General features: G+C 45.7%; 1 protein-coding gene across 1 annotated transcript in view; it reads left to right on the forward strand.

Annotated features, from left to right (window-relative positions):
- The window catches only part of LOC115591177 (voltage-dependent calcium channel gamma-5 subunit), a 29,656-nt gene extending 13,541 nt beyond the window's left edge, over window positions 1-16,115 (forward strand). Inside the window, exons 3-6 of the mRNA XM_030432937.1 lie at window positions 7,916-8,002; window positions 11,267-11,407; window positions 11,717-11,862; window positions 13,326-16,115. Of these exons, the coding sequence (XP_030288797.1) occupies window positions 7,916-8,002; window positions 11,267-11,407; window positions 11,717-11,862; window positions 13,326-13,589 (638 nt within the window). The 3' untranslated portion in view covers window positions 13,590-16,115. The remainder of the gene's footprint in view (window positions 1-7,915; window positions 8,003-11,266; window positions 11,408-11,716; window positions 11,863-13,325) is intronic.
- Window positions 16,116-17,291: the final 1,176 nt, after the last annotated feature.

Here is a 17,291-nt window from a genome sequence, read left to right on the forward strand (position 1 = left end):
TTGATGTTGGTTCCAGTTCAACGGGTGTTTGGTTCCAGCATGAGCTCATGTAGAGGATCTATACCAACACAACCAGAACTTACACTTTGTTATTGTGAGTGTTGTAGAACATCTTCAATATAGGGCACTGGGCTGCTTATGTGGCTTATAGAAGGACTAGTTGAATATTTTTTATTGTAAGCAAGTTCTCTATCGTCTTGAGACTATCTCTCCACTCCGTTACATATTCCATATGTACGGGGATATGACCCCCGCTGCTTGTCAGGGCACTTGGATATTTCTTTAAGACACACCGGCTTGCCCGGCCACGCCCCATTGCGTAGCTATAAAGCACCTGCGCCGGCGTGTAATCACTGATTGTTTGATCTCCACTTGTGTGTCAGGGTGCAGTGTCACACAATCTACATAAAACAAAGAAAGGAAAGTAAGAAAAAGAGGAAAGTAAGGAAGGAGAGGAGACTGTACAGCTGTGTATCCGCTTACCGGAGTAAGTCGGGGCGTCTGTCTCTGGCAGCCTCCCTGGATTGCTGTGCAGAACTCTTTCTGTCCTCTCTCAGCGGAGCCATCATCCTGCCCGGTCGAGCCGGAGGGTCTCAGGCTCCCGGCAGTGGTGGCTGTTGGTTCTTCCCGGCGTATTGCTCGCGGTTCGTGAGCTGACGCGCTCGGTGGATAGAGCCGAGTACTGACAGTGTCGGACCAAGGTCCTCTCCCCGACGTATTGCTCGCGGCTCGTGAGCTGACGCGCTCGGTGGGGTTATTACACATCGTGCACCTGGTCTGGGCCAGCCGGAGGTCTTCGGCCCCCGGCCTTGGCGGCGTCCTCTCCCTGACGTGCCCGGTGGCGAACGTCTCTCCCAGTTCAAGCACTCTCCCTCTCCCCAGCGTATTGCTCGCGGCTCGTGAGCTAACGCGATCGGGGGATACGCGCTGAGTACTGGCAGTGTCCCCTCTCCGACGTATTGCTCGCGGCTCGTGAGCTGACGCGCTAGTGGGGTAAACACCGCGCACCTGGTCTGGGAGCCGGAGATCTCTGGCTCCCGGCCTCTGGGCGTCCTCTCCCTGGCGTATTGCCCGCGGCTCGCGGGCTGACGCGCCCGGCGGCGAACGTCTCTCCCAGTTCAAGCACTCTCCCTCTCCCCAGCGTATTGCTCGCGGCTCGTGAGCTAACGCGATCGGGGGATACGCGCTGAGTACTGGCAGTGTCCCCTCTCCGAGTACGAGTACACACACAAAAAAAAAAAAAAAAAACAAACAAACAAAAAAAATAAATAAATAATAACTAGCAAGAGAGCTGCGGTGCGGCCGGCTAGCAGATAAACAGGAAGTGGCGAAGCACTTCCGGTTTCGGCCCCTGGCAGTATGGCAGACCAGGAGGGGCATTGCTGTGTGGGCTGCGGGGTGGCCATGCCCCTAGAGGATGGGCATGATAACTGCGTGCTGTGTTTGGGACACGAGCATGCTCTGGTCTCTAAGGAAAATCCTCAGTCGTGCATGGATTGCTTTATCCTGCCTGCACGTACTAGGGAGGCTCGCTGTCGCTTCTTTGCTGCAAAGCGTACAGGCTCCCATGTTTCCGAGGGGCCGAGACAGAAAATCGGGAGAATGGCGACAGCCTCGGAAGGGAGGAGGGAGTATCCAGGAGCCTGGCAGGCTCCATTGCCCCCTCTTCAGCCTATGGTGGTCCGGCCTCCGCTTAGCTCTTTCCCGCCCCCGGCTTCAGGGTCAGGCAGGGAGGAAGAAGAAGCCGAGGAGGAGGACGTGGATGTGGAAACCGTTTTTTCCTCGGATGACTATGACCTCTCTTGTGCACAGCATACAGTGGGCGAGGTGACAAGAGGGGAGTTGGCCCACCGGTTTGAGGAGGTGATGAACAGGGCTTCCAGGGTTCTGGGCGTTGCCCTCCCTGAGAGCCCTGGGACCGCACCTTCTAGGTTCGAGGAGGGTATGGAGGTGCGCCCTGCATCAACCCAGGTGCCCCTCCTACCTGACTTTAAAAAGCTGCTGTGTCAGCAGTTCCAGTCTCCAGCTGCTACCCACAGGTGGTCTGCGGCATGTCGCCGTTTCTCCAACGTGCATGACAGGGACCAGATCGCTTGTGGGCTACTTCCCGCAGTGGACCGAACCCTCACTCCACTAGTCTCTCCCTCCAGCTCCATCCTCGGCAATGCCACCTGCCCTAGCAAGAACTGCAGGGTTATGGATAGTCTGCTCGCTAAGCTACACAAGGCTATGGCAGTGCAGACTCGGTTGGCCAATACTGGGGCCATTTTGTCACTCTACCTCCGCGACTTGTCTCATCAAGTTCAGGCGGACACAAGTGTAGGCGAGGAGCTGCGGATGGCCTCCTCATGCCTCTCCTCAGTGATAAAGGAGCAGGCTGAGGCAGCAGGCTGTGCCTTGGCTTCTTTCTGGGTGGCCAGGCGCCACTTGTGGCTGTCTCAGTCCCAGCTTCAGCAGGGGGATAGAGACTGCCTGCTTAAGGTGCCAGTGGAACCCACCGCAATGTTTGGGCCCCACGCTACTGCCTTGATACAGCAGACTCAGGAGAGCCGTCGCTGTGCGAAGGAGGTCTCAGGTGGCCTGGCCAGGCGTGCCACGGGCCCTGGGAGGCCAAGACTGTCTCGGCCTCAGCCGGCACCAGAAGCCTCAACATGGGGACGAGTGGACCTTAGACTCCAGTTGGAGGCTTCCCGGCAGCGCGGGTACCGCCGACAGGGCAGAGGGAGAGGACCACCTGCTAAGGCTCAGGGCTCCTCTAGGCGCCCCCCGCCCTCCTGACGGCCAACGGGCCCCGGCTGGGGGCCCGGTGGCCGTTGGGAGGGCGGCCTGGGCGGCCCTGGGGGCAGACCCGTGGGTGGTCTCAACCATGACCCGCGGATACCGTATCCAGTTTCTACGACGGCCACCAGTAACAAGGACACCCACCTTTACAACAGTGGGCGATCCTCAACAGAGAGCAGTCTTGCAGGCGGAGCTGTCCACCCTCCTGGAGAAGGAGGCTATAAGGGAGGTGCCCGCTGGAGATCACCAGGCCGGGTTCTTCTCCCGCTATTTTCTGGCTCCGAAGAGAGACGGGGGGCTCCGCCCAATTCTAGACCTCAGGGGGCTCAACAGGTATCTCCGGCCCCTGCGATGCCGGTTCCTGACAGTCCCCAGGGTGAGGCAGGTAGTCACTGCAGGAGACTGGTTTGCCACCATAGACCTCAAAGATGCGTATTTCCAGATACCCATCTGGAGGGGCCACTGGCGGTTCCTGCGGTTCGGATTTGCAGACAGGGTGTACGAGTTCCAGGTGCTGCCATTCGGCATTTCTCTAGCACCACGGACCTTCACTCGCTGTATGGATGCGGCCCTCTCCCCCCTGAGGCAGGGAGGGGTCAGGATCCTAAACTACCTCGACGACTGGCTGGTCTGTGCAGGCTCGGAGGAGCAGTGTCGCCACCACGTAGCCCGGCTGTTGAACCACGTTCAGGGCCTAGGTCTGCGCCTGAACTACAAGAAGAGCAGGCTCGAGCCTTCCCAGGTGACCACCTTCCTGGGCATGGTCCTGGACTTGAGGAGTGCGACGGTTGCTCTGACCCTCGAGAGGCGGCGGGCTTTCAGGACTTGCCTCGCCCTCTTCCAGCTGCAGGCTCTAGTCAACTGGGGACTCTGCCTTCGCCTCATGGGCCTCATGGCAGCCATGGTGCAGGTGGTCCCCCTTGCCCTCCTACACATGCGGCCCGTGCAGAGATGTCTGCTGGGCTTGGGGCTGTGCCCTCAGGGATCCCACAAGACCAAAGTGGTGGTCTCTCGGAGGCTTCACCGGGCCCTCCAGTGGTGGAAGGTCCCAGCAAAAATCAAGCTGGGCCGAGCCCTGGGTCCAGTGATCTATCGCCAGCTGGTGTACACGGACGCATCCTCCTCAGGGTGGGGCACCGTACACGAAGGCTGTGGTGTCAACGGGGTCTGGACCGGCCGGTGGCTGTGCCAGCACATAAACCTCCTAGAGCTGAGGGCGGTTCTCCTCGCTCTGCGTCTCTTCCTGCCAAGGCTAAGGGGTCACCACGTCATCGTCCGCACCGACAGCACAGTGACGGCCGCTTACATCAACAGACAGGGGGGCCTCGGCTCCCCTGCCCTGTGCAAGCTCGCAACCATCCTGTGGCAGTGGGCTCACCCACACTTCCTCTCGCTCAGAGCCGTGCACGTGCCAGGGGCACTGAACTCCGCGGCTGACATCATGTAGAGGGGAGGGCCCCAGCCGGGGGAGTGGAGACTCCACCCTCAGGTGGTCTCCGAGATATGGCGCCGCCTAGGCAGGGCAGAGGTCGACCTGTTTGCGTCCAGGGAGTCGGCACATTGCCCGCTCTTTTTCTCCCTGAGGAACGACGATCCCCCCATGGGTTGGGACGCTCTGGCGCACCCGTGGCCCCGGGTCCTGCTCTACGCCTTTCCCCCCTTCACTCTTCTCCAGCCTCTTCTCCGAAGAGTTCTGGTGGAGCGCGTGCGGCTTATACTGGTGGCTCCTCTGTGGCCCCATATGCTGTGGTTCTCAGCGATTCCACCCCTGCTAGACGGGTTGCCATGGGAGCTCCCGCACCGGAGGGACCTGCTCTCCCAGGCGAACGGAGCCCTGTTCCACCCCTTTCCAGAGGGGCTCAGGCTGGTGGCCTGGCCCCTGAGAGGGACAGGCTCCTGGCCTTAGGGTTGCCGGAGCCCGTGGTGGCAACAATCCAGCATGCCCGGGCTCCTTCCACGAGGGCTGCCTATTCATATCGTTGGCAGGTGTTTACCACCTGGTGTGTGTCTCACCAGGTGGACCCATATTGTGCCTCGGCTCAGGAGTTCCTGCAGTCCCAGCTTGAGGCACAGAAGGCCGCCGTAACACTGCGAGGGTTGGTGGCAGCAATCAAGGCAGTGCGCATCGGGGAAGTTGCACTGAGTACGGAGGACTGCGTGCTCATTTCCCGGTTTCTTCGAGGGGCCCAGCGACTCACGGTGCGTACCGACGGCCCTGCAGTTCCCCCCTGGGATTTGGATATCGTCCTTAGAGCCCTTCAGCGTCCCCCCTTCGAACCTCTAGGGGGTGCTGACCTCAAATGGCTTTCCATGAAAACCGCCCTTCTGCTCGCCGTCACCTCGGCCAGAAGGGTGAGTGAACTCCATGCCCTGTCGGTGCATGGTGACTGCTGTCGGTTTTCCCCAGACGGCTCGAGTGTGGTTCTCCGCCCCAACCCTGCCTTCCTGCCTAAGGTCCTGACTGAGTTCCACCTGGCTCAGTCGGTCGAGCTCCAGTCTCTCTCCTCGCCCAGCGCAGGCGAGGAGGTTGAGCAGAGCCAGTCCACACTATGCCTGGTCAGGGCCCTGACAGCGTACATTCGTCGTACCCAGGCGGTCCGGAAGTCCGACCAGCTTTTTGTGTGTTACGACCATGGGCGTTTGGGCAGGCCTCTGTCAAAATCCAGGCTGTCGCACTGGGTTGTGGACACGATCCGCCAGGCCTATGCACTGTCAGGTGCGCCTGTTCCACCAGGGGTCCGGGCACACTCCACTCGGGGCGTGGCAGCCTCATGGGCCTTGTGGCGGGGGGCTTCCCTTGCTTCCATATGCTCCGCCGCCACGTGGTCGTCCCAGTCAACCTTTACCAGGTTCTACCGGGTGAATGTGGCCGCCAGCCCCTCCTTTGGGGAGTGTGTGCTGGGCGTGGCCCGACGGTAGGCATTTTTGTCTCCCCCTCAGCCTTGCGTCTTGCGGGCTGATTGAGCGGTTGCTCCGTGAACAGGCTGGCCCCTGCGTCTTGCGGGGCCCTTGCCTGTCCCCTTTGGGTCAGTCTTGCGGCTTGCGGGCTCCCCCGGCAGCCCTTCCCTCCCAGGGCCGGCCCTAGCGACTTGCAGGGCCTGCTCCGGGGAGTTGTATATAGTGTACATTTGTAAATAGTTCGTTTGTTGCACATGGGATTGTGGGTTGCACCGTCTCCTCACGGAGTGTCTTAAAGATCTACCCCGTACATATGGAATATGTAACGGAGTGGAGAGATAGTCTCAAGACGATAGAGAACGTATGGTTACGTTGTAACCTTGGTTCTCTGAGTGAAGAGACTATCTCTCCAGCCCCTAGGCCGCTCGGAGACACGTTTCGCTCAAACTATCAGTGATTACACGCCGGCGCAGGTGCTTTATAGCTACGCAATGGGGCGTGGCCGGGCAAGCCGGTGTGTCTTAAAGAAATATCCAAGTGCCCTGACAAGCAGCGGGGGTCATATCCCCGTACATATGGAATATGTAACGGAGTGGAGAGATAGTCTCTTCACTCAGAGAACCAAGGTTACAACGTAACCATACGGTCTTTCATTCTTGAAAATTACAGTATTGTTTTGTTTGTAATTTTTAAAAGCTTGATTTACTGTTCATACAATTGCACTTAAAGTATATATTAACGGTAGCTGTTAGCAAGCATCGTTTAAGTCACATTTGCATAATATTTTAGTTATTTTGACCTTTTCCCAGATAGATGTCCTTGAAGACTGACTGAAAATGAGGCATCAAGTCTGCTGTGTTATTTCACTTTTTTGCAGAACATTCGAATGGACTGAGAGTTACAGTTGCCATTCTGTAGATGTAAAAAAAAAAAAAGAAGAAGAAGAAGAAGAAAAACTAGCTTTACAGTCCTGTATTAAGTAAGCTATCCACACATTTAAGCAATGTTTGGATAGTCCAGGAGAGGGGAACCCCAGAGACCTTTCCTTCCCTGTGAAAATATCTGTTATTAAGTGGCTAAATGCTGACTTTATGCCAAAAGCAAAATCAAAAGCAAGAATGATATGGAATTGACATTCTTGTGATTGCCTCCATACCCTTTGCATCTCCACTACAGAATCTCTGATGGTTCCTGCTTCTTAAAATCCCATTTTTGATTGTGCAGAGAAAATGAGGAATGAATGTTAAAGCATTTTTCTGGTGTCAGAGTCTGCACATACATCATTCTACACAGTGAAGCTCAAACATTCAACTGAATGAACAAGACAAAGACATGACTAGAGGTGGGCTGCAATATACCAAACTGACTCTTATATTTACTTAATATAATAAGAAGCAAGAAACAAGTTCACAAACTCAAAAATCTTCTAATCTCTGTCTTTCTATATAACTAACAATCATTATATATTTCCCTCTTTATTATACTCCATCATTTCAAGTATGTACCATTACAATGATGAATGTAGTAAGTGCATCATTCTAATGCTCAATAGTAGCATTTAATGTTTGATACTTGTATTTTAGGCCTGACCTTAACTAAACCTTCAGCATTGTTATCAACACAGAATACTCATGATGAAAGTTAAATACATATACTGAACTGCAAAACACCTACACCAACACCTTAAGCTGTGTGTGGGGTTAATGAAGTGTTGATAAGGACATCAGTTGCAAGAGTGTGTATTTGGGTGTCAGTGTGTTTTGGTGCCAGACTTTGTACTGTATGTGTCAAAGTGATAAAAGGGGAAGGTGCAAAAATGGAATGCTGGGTTTTCCTCTTACAAACACTGACAGCAGAAACTGTGTGTGTAAATGAAACAAGCTGTTGATAACATGCTGACTTGCAACTTGCTGTTAGATTGTTTTTAATTGACATGTAATGGTTTATCAGATGAAATTCGTACCACAGCCACGACACAAAGTTAATTAATTCAAGCATGTGATAAAAGAAAACTTGATATTTGTGATGTACTGTCATGACATTGTGCCAGGATAGATATCATCATCATGGAGGCTGGAGGACATAGTCTGCTAGCATACTGTACATGCCTCTTTGTTTGACTTTTCTGTCACAATGGGCTAATTAACAGATTAACCAGCTATGCTGAACCCTGTTTCCTTCAAGAATTATGCGATATGTTATTGAATATGTCTTTCCCTGTCCTTTATTTTTTCAGGGGAGGAGAAAGGCAGATGTTTTACCATAGAGTATGTGATGCCCACCACCGTCCAGATGACCTCTGAGTCCACTGTCAGTGTCCTGAGTAAGTAACTGGGCATTATTACATGACCTAATAATTATGCTTTAGTTTGGTGAATGTGTTAATGCCCTCGGTGTTTAGTTTGAATTTGGACACTTGTAATGAAATACCAAATAGTTAAATATTATTCTATTCCACACTGGAATGATGGCCCTTGCCTAAAAATGAGCTGCCTATGCAGTAGAAGGACACAAATATTTTTGAAATTGGTGCTAAATGTTATTCAGGACCTCTTGATCTGACTATACTCTTTGTTGCCGTGGATTTGGGCTTACAAAATTCGGAACGACAACTGCCCTACAAAGCAGTTGATAGTCCTACATCCATCAGACTATATGTTTTTGCAGATCTTCATTGTACATTTGCATATACCAACAAAATTATAGTGTTACAAAGTTGGTTGAATATCTGCAAAGTTCCAATTAAAATTTCAAAAAATGGCTGTGTTCACAGTTGGGAAGCCAGGTGAGAGGTCTTGTCATTGTTCTTGCATTAGCACTCCTCCCACGTCCACTGGATGGAACTGGGGTGGTCTGGACCTCTAATGCATTACACCCTCCCAGTGAACTTCATCTCTGACAGGTGAAAGAACTGTCTGGTAACACCATGTGTCACTGAGGGAGAACATGTCTTTCCATGGACTCCTGTACTGTTGGCATCAACAGGGACTGCAATGCATGATAAGCCTCTTTTGATTTGTTATGCCAAGTATGAAGTCATCACATACATGACAAGTGTGACAAGTTCACACCCCTGCACTAAGCTGTCATCTGTGTGGTTTGTGCTATTCCTGACTCAATCCCCAAGGACTGTCCAGTCAAGATAAGAGCTGGGTGTGCATGAAATATTTACGGGTGCCATTTTCATTTTGTAGAGACCCCCTGCAGGGTGAACATGCATGGATACACATACTGGTACTGGTAGTGTGCAGACAAGCAGTCAGGACGAAAGAGAGTGAGACTGTCAGGACAGCCACTGCAGTTTTCATGTCTCTCATGTCTGTAGCCCAAAGATGGTACGACAGAGGAAAACTAGTTGATCATCTATAAATGCTTCAAGCCTCTCTGAAGGTCGTCATAACGTATTAGATGAAGGAGACAAGGTCGAGAGAAATTATCCCTTTACTCGTGCATCTATTTTCTCATCAACTTTTTCTGTGAGTGCAAAAAAGGTTCAAATAAGGTGGGTGTTCTTTCAAGAGACAGAAGTGAGAGAGAGGAGAATTGATGTTAAGATGTGGAGGTGAAGAAGTGACAGAAACATGAATGTGAAAGACGTGTACATGTGAGAAAGAAATCACTCCCTACAATAATAATACTGCTGAAAATAGTAAGTTACCCAATGGCTGTGATATAAATGAAAGTATACTTCCAGGCACATACTGTATGCATTACTTATAACTCTGAAGTGCATATGGAGGGATGCAGAAATAGTAACTCAAATGCACACAGCATGCAAAGTTAATACAGGAGCTATCCGATCACTTTAGGTTTGCATGACTGTGATCTATTGAAACATGATGGTAAAGTTTGTCTGTCTTATCATGAAGCTTTGTGATCAGAATTGACATTCTAAAACAGCATGTATATAACAACTTGGCAGCAGCTGTCATTGGATCTTTTTCATTCTGAACTGAAGAGTTTCCTGAATTTTTTTCAGACTTTAAACAAAAAAGACTAACAAAAAATCTACTGAGAAATGTAACTGTCTGGTATATACTCTAGATCAGCGGTCCTCAATAGGCGGCCCCCGGCCTCCTGTTTGTGGCCCCCGAACTTATATTCCTTCACCATGTGTTTTGGTTGGGTCAGCACGTGTACACCAGGACTTGTCTCCATGCCAACGATACACAGACAGCTGGGTCACTCACCGCTGCGAGCGCAACTTTTAACTTTCACTTTCGTTTTCGGAGCAGTTCGCGTATTCACATTTTGCCGGTGGTAAGAGATTGAAAATGGCGTGTTTCCAAGTAAACTGCTATAACAAAGTGGACAGTGAAAATCGGCAACTCAGAGAAATAGGGACTTAAAATTTGTATTCATTGTCCTTCTAACCAGGAGAAGCCCCACGTATCTGACAATGCAGCGGTAACAAATACTTGGTCAGACGTAGTTTAACAAGCTCTAACTAGGCTCATCATGTACTTTCAAATATGCAAAGATTGTAACGGACGGGAGTTTCTCCCGGCAAATACCCTTTCACTCACGGTGCCAAAAGTTTAACATCCTTGTTAAAACTCAGCACCATTTAATCACAGAACAAATTACGTCAATTAACCCACAACCATATTACATATCATCTTATTCACAAACACATTCACGAACCATAATTACACCAACACCAACAGAATACCCAAGAGTCATTGTGCCACAGTCCACAAGGGGCGTTACAATATGCCAGGAGAAGCTGTGATGAAGATTTCCAATTTGAAATGGCATTATGAGACGAAGCATAGGAATTTTGAAGAGACATTTCTTCAAAATTCAGAGCTAAGCACAACACAAATAAATGCACTGAAATCGTCATATCAAGCTGCAAGCAGGATTCTTGTCACATCTATGTCACAATGAAATAAAATAATGCATGACTGAAGTGATGGACACAATGTTTGAAGGCAAACAAAAAGAGGAAATATTCAACTATGTATTTTAATTTATGTTGAAATGGAAATTACATTTTATTTTAGTTCGTATTTTGTTGTTTAGAATGAAAAGGACATTTTGTTTCGAATATTATAGTATTATTGCATGTGGCCTGACCAACCTCAATACATGGACCTTTGAGTCATTGAAAAAAATCTTTGTCGCCCTTTAAGATTTGTATTTGAGTACCCCTGCTCTAGATCTTAATAGGAAAGTTTATGACCTAACCCAAACCTTACCACACTAATTGAATTACCAGTTCCATTAAGGTTATGGCCTTAGACATCTGTTTCGCTTAGCTGGAAGGGTAGCATTTTGTTCAATGGAAAACACAATGGGGAACTGGAGAGAAGAACCACTGATTGGCTTTACTTCTGGGAAATACTGTGCCATTTGCTCTCAGTAGGGAGGTCCAGCTCCATCTCAATATAAATAAGGCACCATGTATTAAATCCATGAAACAATGACTTGACAAGCAGACCAGTCTCAGTGGAAAACCTCATGCTGCTGCTCTAGGGGGAACAACTTCCATTAGAAGTTTCAGAGAGTCACTGAATAAAATGCACAAAACAAAGAAAAATAGAGTTCAGTCCCAAACAAACTGATTTTTCTTGTCTTCTTCCAGAGATGATCCGTTCTGCCACACCCTTCCCTCTGGTCAGCCTCTTCTTTATGTTCATTGGTTTTGTACTCAGTAACATTGGCCACATCCGACCCCATCGCACCATCTTGGCCTTCGTCTCTGGAATCTTCTTCATCCTGTCAGGTACTGAGTTTAACTGACAAAATTTCCAACTTAAATCACCGAACATTTACAAATGTGAACTTGGGCTGGAATAATTAGTTTGTTAATTTCTACAATCCATAGTCATGTAATAGAATTGGTTTGGATCAAATCGATGAGACTATGATTTAAGAGGAGAGTGACAGTGAGCATACTATCATTGTACATGTGTGATCAAGGTGATTGCATTCATACACTATGAATATATTTTTGTACATTTCAGTCAAAGTCAGTAGAATTTTTCTTTTTCTGTCAATCGGTGTCTTAATTCTCTCTCTCTGCCTATCTCAGGTCTGTCTCTGGTGGTTGGGCTGGTGTTGTACATCTCCAACATTAACGATGAAATGTTGAACAGAACCAAAACTAATGAGGCTTACTTCAGCTACAAATATGGCTGGTCATTTGCCTTTGCTGCCATCTCATTCCTGCTCACTGAGGTAACTTTACCTCAACATACGTTGATGATGTAACCTTGTATCTTCCCCAAAAGGTTTCACAAGCATGTGTCAAAACTGGTCCTCTAAAACTTTTTTTTCCTTACCTACTTTACTTTCTTTCTCATTTTAAAATCACCCTTTCTTTGAAGGATATAATCCATCCTTGTTTACAAAGATAACAGAAATAAATCATATTTGAGTATTGAATCGTTTAGCATCTTCACTTTCCCTTCAAATCCCTTCCTTCAGATATGAACAGCTATCACTGTATTGTGTTCTGAGATATAGTCTTAACACACAATAATTCAGGGCTAACAATCTATGATTCATATGTTTATTCTGGGTCTTCTGTGGATAATTGACTCTGCCTTTCAACCAAGCATTGAAGGTCTGCAAGTTGCTTTTGATGTTGTTAGTCATATACAATAATCGGATGTTAAACTTATGGAAATTATTTTGCTGTGAAATTCTTACTTGTGTAAATTTATATTGGCAATGATCTCATTTAAAAAGCAGAAAGAAAAAAACAAACAAAAGAAAAACTAAAATCCATATAGATAAAGCACAGACTCACATGCATCGCATAAGATAAGGGCATATCCACTGACAGAAATCTACAGATATATGTGGTTATGTGTTTAGTTTGAAGCAGTGGCAGCTGGTGCACAAGTCAATCCACAGCATGATGTCGTTTTGCACAAGTTGGTTACTTAAGTTCTTTATTCAATCCTGTTGTTTCAAAAATTAACCATACTGGCCTCATGCAGAAGTCAAGGGTTTGGAAATACAGACCTGTTGACTACAACAAACTAGAGCACAAATAACAACAATAACAAACATATAGTTGGCAGTTTATGATTTCATTCATCCAACAGCCAACATGTGTCGACCATCAAAGTCTTCGTCAAGGCTTTAAAAACAAAGAACACCTAATTGCACAGCCCTTGAGTAGGGAGACTTGCGTCATCTGATTTACTCCGATGGACCACAAATACTAGCAGCCCAGTACTGTAAATAAATCAATCAATAATTAATGTGCTAACTACAACCTGCCAAACATCCTTCTTCTTCCTCTCTGTATTCATGCATTTAAATTGCTCGCTTAGAACTTTCTGGAATGATCTGAAGTCTTTATGAATCACGTGACATTGAACAGAACTTCTTTTGTTGTAACTCTCTCTACTCTGCCTCTTTAGAAAAATAAAATATGTGAGATGAGATTACACAAAAACACATGTACATATTAGGTAGACAATAGATACACGTAAACTGTCTATAATATTACAAGCAGTGGATCCAAAAATTCAATAAAAATTATATGGCTAGTTTTCATCTGGCCATTTTTTCCTATTAAAAACACTGTTTTCTTTAACCATTCGACTGTAAAGGAAACAGAAGTAAAGTTTAAGGATATTACCAAAAAAAAGTAAACTCTGTGTCTCTTTGCCCCTGCTCCTCCCCAGACGGCAGGTGTCATGTCGGTGTACCTGTTCATGAAGCGCTACACAGCAGAGGAAATGTACCGGCCCCACCAGGGCTTCTACCGGCCTCGCCTCAGCAACTGCTCAGATTACTCCGGCCAGTTCCTCCACCCAGACGCCTGGGCAGGACGTGGTCGCAGTCCCTCCTCCATCTCTTCTGAGGCCTCCCTCCAGATGAACTCCTCCCACTACCCTGCTCTTCTCAAGTGTCCAGAGTACGAACAAATGTCATCCTCACCTTGCTGAGGCAGAGGATGAGTGGTTGTGTCAGTACCATAGCGGTCATTTTGATCTGACTGGATTTTGGCATAAATTGTCCAGTCATTTGATATTATCCAGCTTGAACCTCTCCCATCTTCAAGTGTCCTGACTGTGACCTTATTCTCTCTATCCTGCCTACTGCCAATTTTTGATTTCTTTACACCTTTGGTTATGTAGGTAGAAACTCTTCAGTTGAAGGTTAGCCAGTTCACTTTATTCTAAACTAGTTTCAGGGTGATCTGTAAGGAGATGAGAGAGGAAAGAGTTTGAACAGGTTGTACTTGTATTTGCTTTTAATCTAGTTTTTAGTGATAGGTGACAAGCAACCTGCTCAACTCGCCGAGGGTGGAAGGAGTAACTCATCTGAAAGGAGTAACTTGAGTAGCTTCAACCTGCAGTGGGCAAGACTGCTATTTGCCTCAAGTACTGGCAAAATCCTGATAGCTTTCTGACAGGATTACACGCTGCACATCAGCAGACACTGAGCATTTAATATAGGGACTATAAATGAAAGCATGTAGAATGGATGTTTGTAGGTTTTCAAACCGAACACACTAAAGCATGTGCTCTCAACCAGAAAGATGGGACTACTTAATTTGTGAAATCACCCTTAGAGCAATGGAAAGCCGAGAGGATGAAACATCCTCAATATGATCATAAGAACATTTGATCATTTGTGCAGACTTTAGATTTATAAAAGGTTAAGGTGGGTGGGAATAAAATTGTTAAAGCTCTTTTGTTCTACAAATTGTACACCTGCACAGTCCTCACTTGTCACTTCCCTTGTCTCTTCTGTCTCTTGTTGTGCGGAGCCACACGCTAGACCTTCATGTTCAAGTGTAGAGCTTATAAAACACATGATGAATGTGAATTCAAGCCATTCAGATTTCAGCAACAAACCATTTTATAATCAAACTGTTTGACCAGGCTGGGAGAGTTGTGGTTGTGACGGGTGGTGTTTGACCTTCCACATGAACGTCAACTCTAACTCCACCCTCTGAGTATTTCTGTTTCAGGTGTGATTTTTAAACAATTTGCAGCTCACACTGAATTTCAAATAACAGCATGAAGTACTTATAGTCCCCCCTCAGGTTCTCTGAAGGAGAGCCATGGATTGCTATGTAGCCACTTTTTCTTAGTTCTTTGTTTTCATTGGTCCCTTTCAAAAATGTTTAAGTCTTGACACCAAAGGAAAGATTTTTATCATTGGATACTAGTCCAGACATATGAAATACTTTCTATATATTAATGGTTATATAAACTTTGGGTGTATTATTGTATATTCTTGTAAAGTAAAGGAAACAGGCAAAACATAAACATGCTATGTTTGCTCTCATAACCCATTATTAATAACACAGGACTGCTTTACTCAACACAATACAGATGTAAATAAACCTTTTGTATTCTCAGAGAACCTAAGATTCCTGTAGACAGTGGTCCTCCTAGTTAGTCAGGCATTTAAAGACAAAAAGTGTATTTAACCACAATGTAGAAAGAAAACGAGCAGTACACTGATTCTGTTTAGGAGATTAGAATGATAAAACATTTGTTTAAACAAAAAGAGGCCAAAGGGGAGAATATGGAGTCTGTGTGGTCATGGTTTTAATGCACAATGTGAATAAATCAGGTGATATGAAAGAGTATTTTGTTATGGAGCCATTGTGAATGTACAATTTGCTAAAGGAAATACTGCTAAATGAGATTTCTTTTTTTTGATATAGTAAAATACCTCTCCTGTAAAGATATAACACCCAAATTATAGATGCATATTTTTATAATTTACCCCCTTATGCGAACATATTATTCCTCGATGTTTGACATAGAAATATACTGCAATCCTCAGTGTGCCAAGGAAGAAGTTGTATCCAGGTTAAGTGGCTTAAAGGTTAAGTACTGAATATATACATTTCATGCAGCAAATGTGAGTAAACATATTACAGAGAACCATTTTGTCTTGTGCAATAATTTTATGTTAGTTTGATATATTATTGAAATTATAATTATTGTCAGTATTTAATGTTGCATGGTGTGAATTCCACATATTATAAATGGCATGCAACATTTCATCACTGGATCTTTATATTCCACCTGCAGCACATGGAAACAAACATACATAAAATTAATGTTCACTCTCACAAGCAGTGTTTTGGTAAATAGACCAGATGTTTTGTCCATTTCAAACACTGTACATATTAAATCATCTGTGTGTACATATATTCATTTTTGTATAGACTGCAGTACATGTAAAAAAAAAATATATATATATATATTGTTGTTTGGTTGTTGGGTAGATTCTGCAGTAAAAAAAAAACAGCTGCTTCGCCTCCTGCGTCACATTGAGAATGTGAGCTTTTGCATAATGGTATACTTACATGAAGTATTCAGATGGTGTCAGACATGAAATGTCAATATCTGTGTATTTTTACAATCAAGAGTCATTTTCATGATGTTAAATGTGCAATGGAATATGTATACTCAATGAAATAAAGTTTAATGGGATTTGATAAACAATAGGTTGTGTCTTATGTGACTGTTTAGGTCTCTGAAATGTCTGTATTAAAACCTAATTCTGTTTATATTGAATTGCATGGCCATAGTGCTAAATAATGTATCTCACTCAACATTTACAACTCAAGTTAAATACAATTTGACTGGTGGTTGATATAACCGATGATTTTAAACGATGATATGGCAAAATGTTTATTGTTTGTGTCACAGTAACACAGAGTGAAAGGAAGTAGTCAGAATTATATAAAATTGAAAAATGTAAATTGTTTATCAATTAATAACATATAAGAAAGGCCTGCAACATCAGGTACTTAGTGTAAGTGTCTCCTTAATTTTGCGGCAGTGAAAACATTAAAGGTCATGAGATGTAACCAGACATGTGACTCAAGTCATTAGGTCCTCCGGGTCTCAAGCCATTTCTCTTCATGAGCAAGTTCTCAGATTCTCATTTTCGGTATGTGGTTTAATCTAACCTGTTCAAAAAGTGAAACAATGAATTAAGTTTGTATTATAATCTTTGATTTCTTTATTTCTGAAAAGTAAAAGAAAAAACAGTGAAATACTGACAGCAAGACTAAAAAAGCTCTAACAAACTAAAATGAAAGCGTAAAAAGAACACAAAATGAAAAGCAAGTCTTTCAGTTCATCACATATCATGTCACGTCGAGGCAAGAGTCTTTTACTTTCAGGTCCAAGTTGAGTCTCAAGTCAATAATTTGACTCAAGTCCACCTCTCTGGATGTTACACGTGTTTGATATGACAATGGAAACAGTCATATTCCTAGAAGACTCTCGGCAGGGACATTATGTTTAAGGGGGAGCACAGTGTCACCCTCTGTCGCGACAGAGTGGAAATGCATATGAGCAGGAAACTTAAGATCTATGGAAACAACAGAATATCACCTACTGATAACAGTATTGCATTATTTACATTATTCACATTCATTACTATAGTATTACGGACATGTACTGTCACATATCTTTCCCATTGACGTGCACTTTTATCTAAAGCCATACTTTACATTTAAGAAAAATACATTTAAAAACAGTAATTTCACTGATCGGTTATTCAACCACATTAACATGACTCTCCCCCCTAACAGTTAAGGTCAGATTTCTGTATTAGGCAGATAAGAGTGCCAGTGTGAGCCCAGTGCTGCTCTGACTGCCAGAGCTGGC

The sequence above is a fragment of the Sparus aurata genome, chromosome 1 (genome assembly GCF_900880675.1).
Source record: "Sparus aurata chromosome 1, fSpaAur1.1, whole genome shotgun sequence".
NCBI classification, from domain to species: Eukaryota; Metazoa; Chordata; class Actinopteri; order Spariformes; family Sparidae; genus Sparus; species Sparus aurata.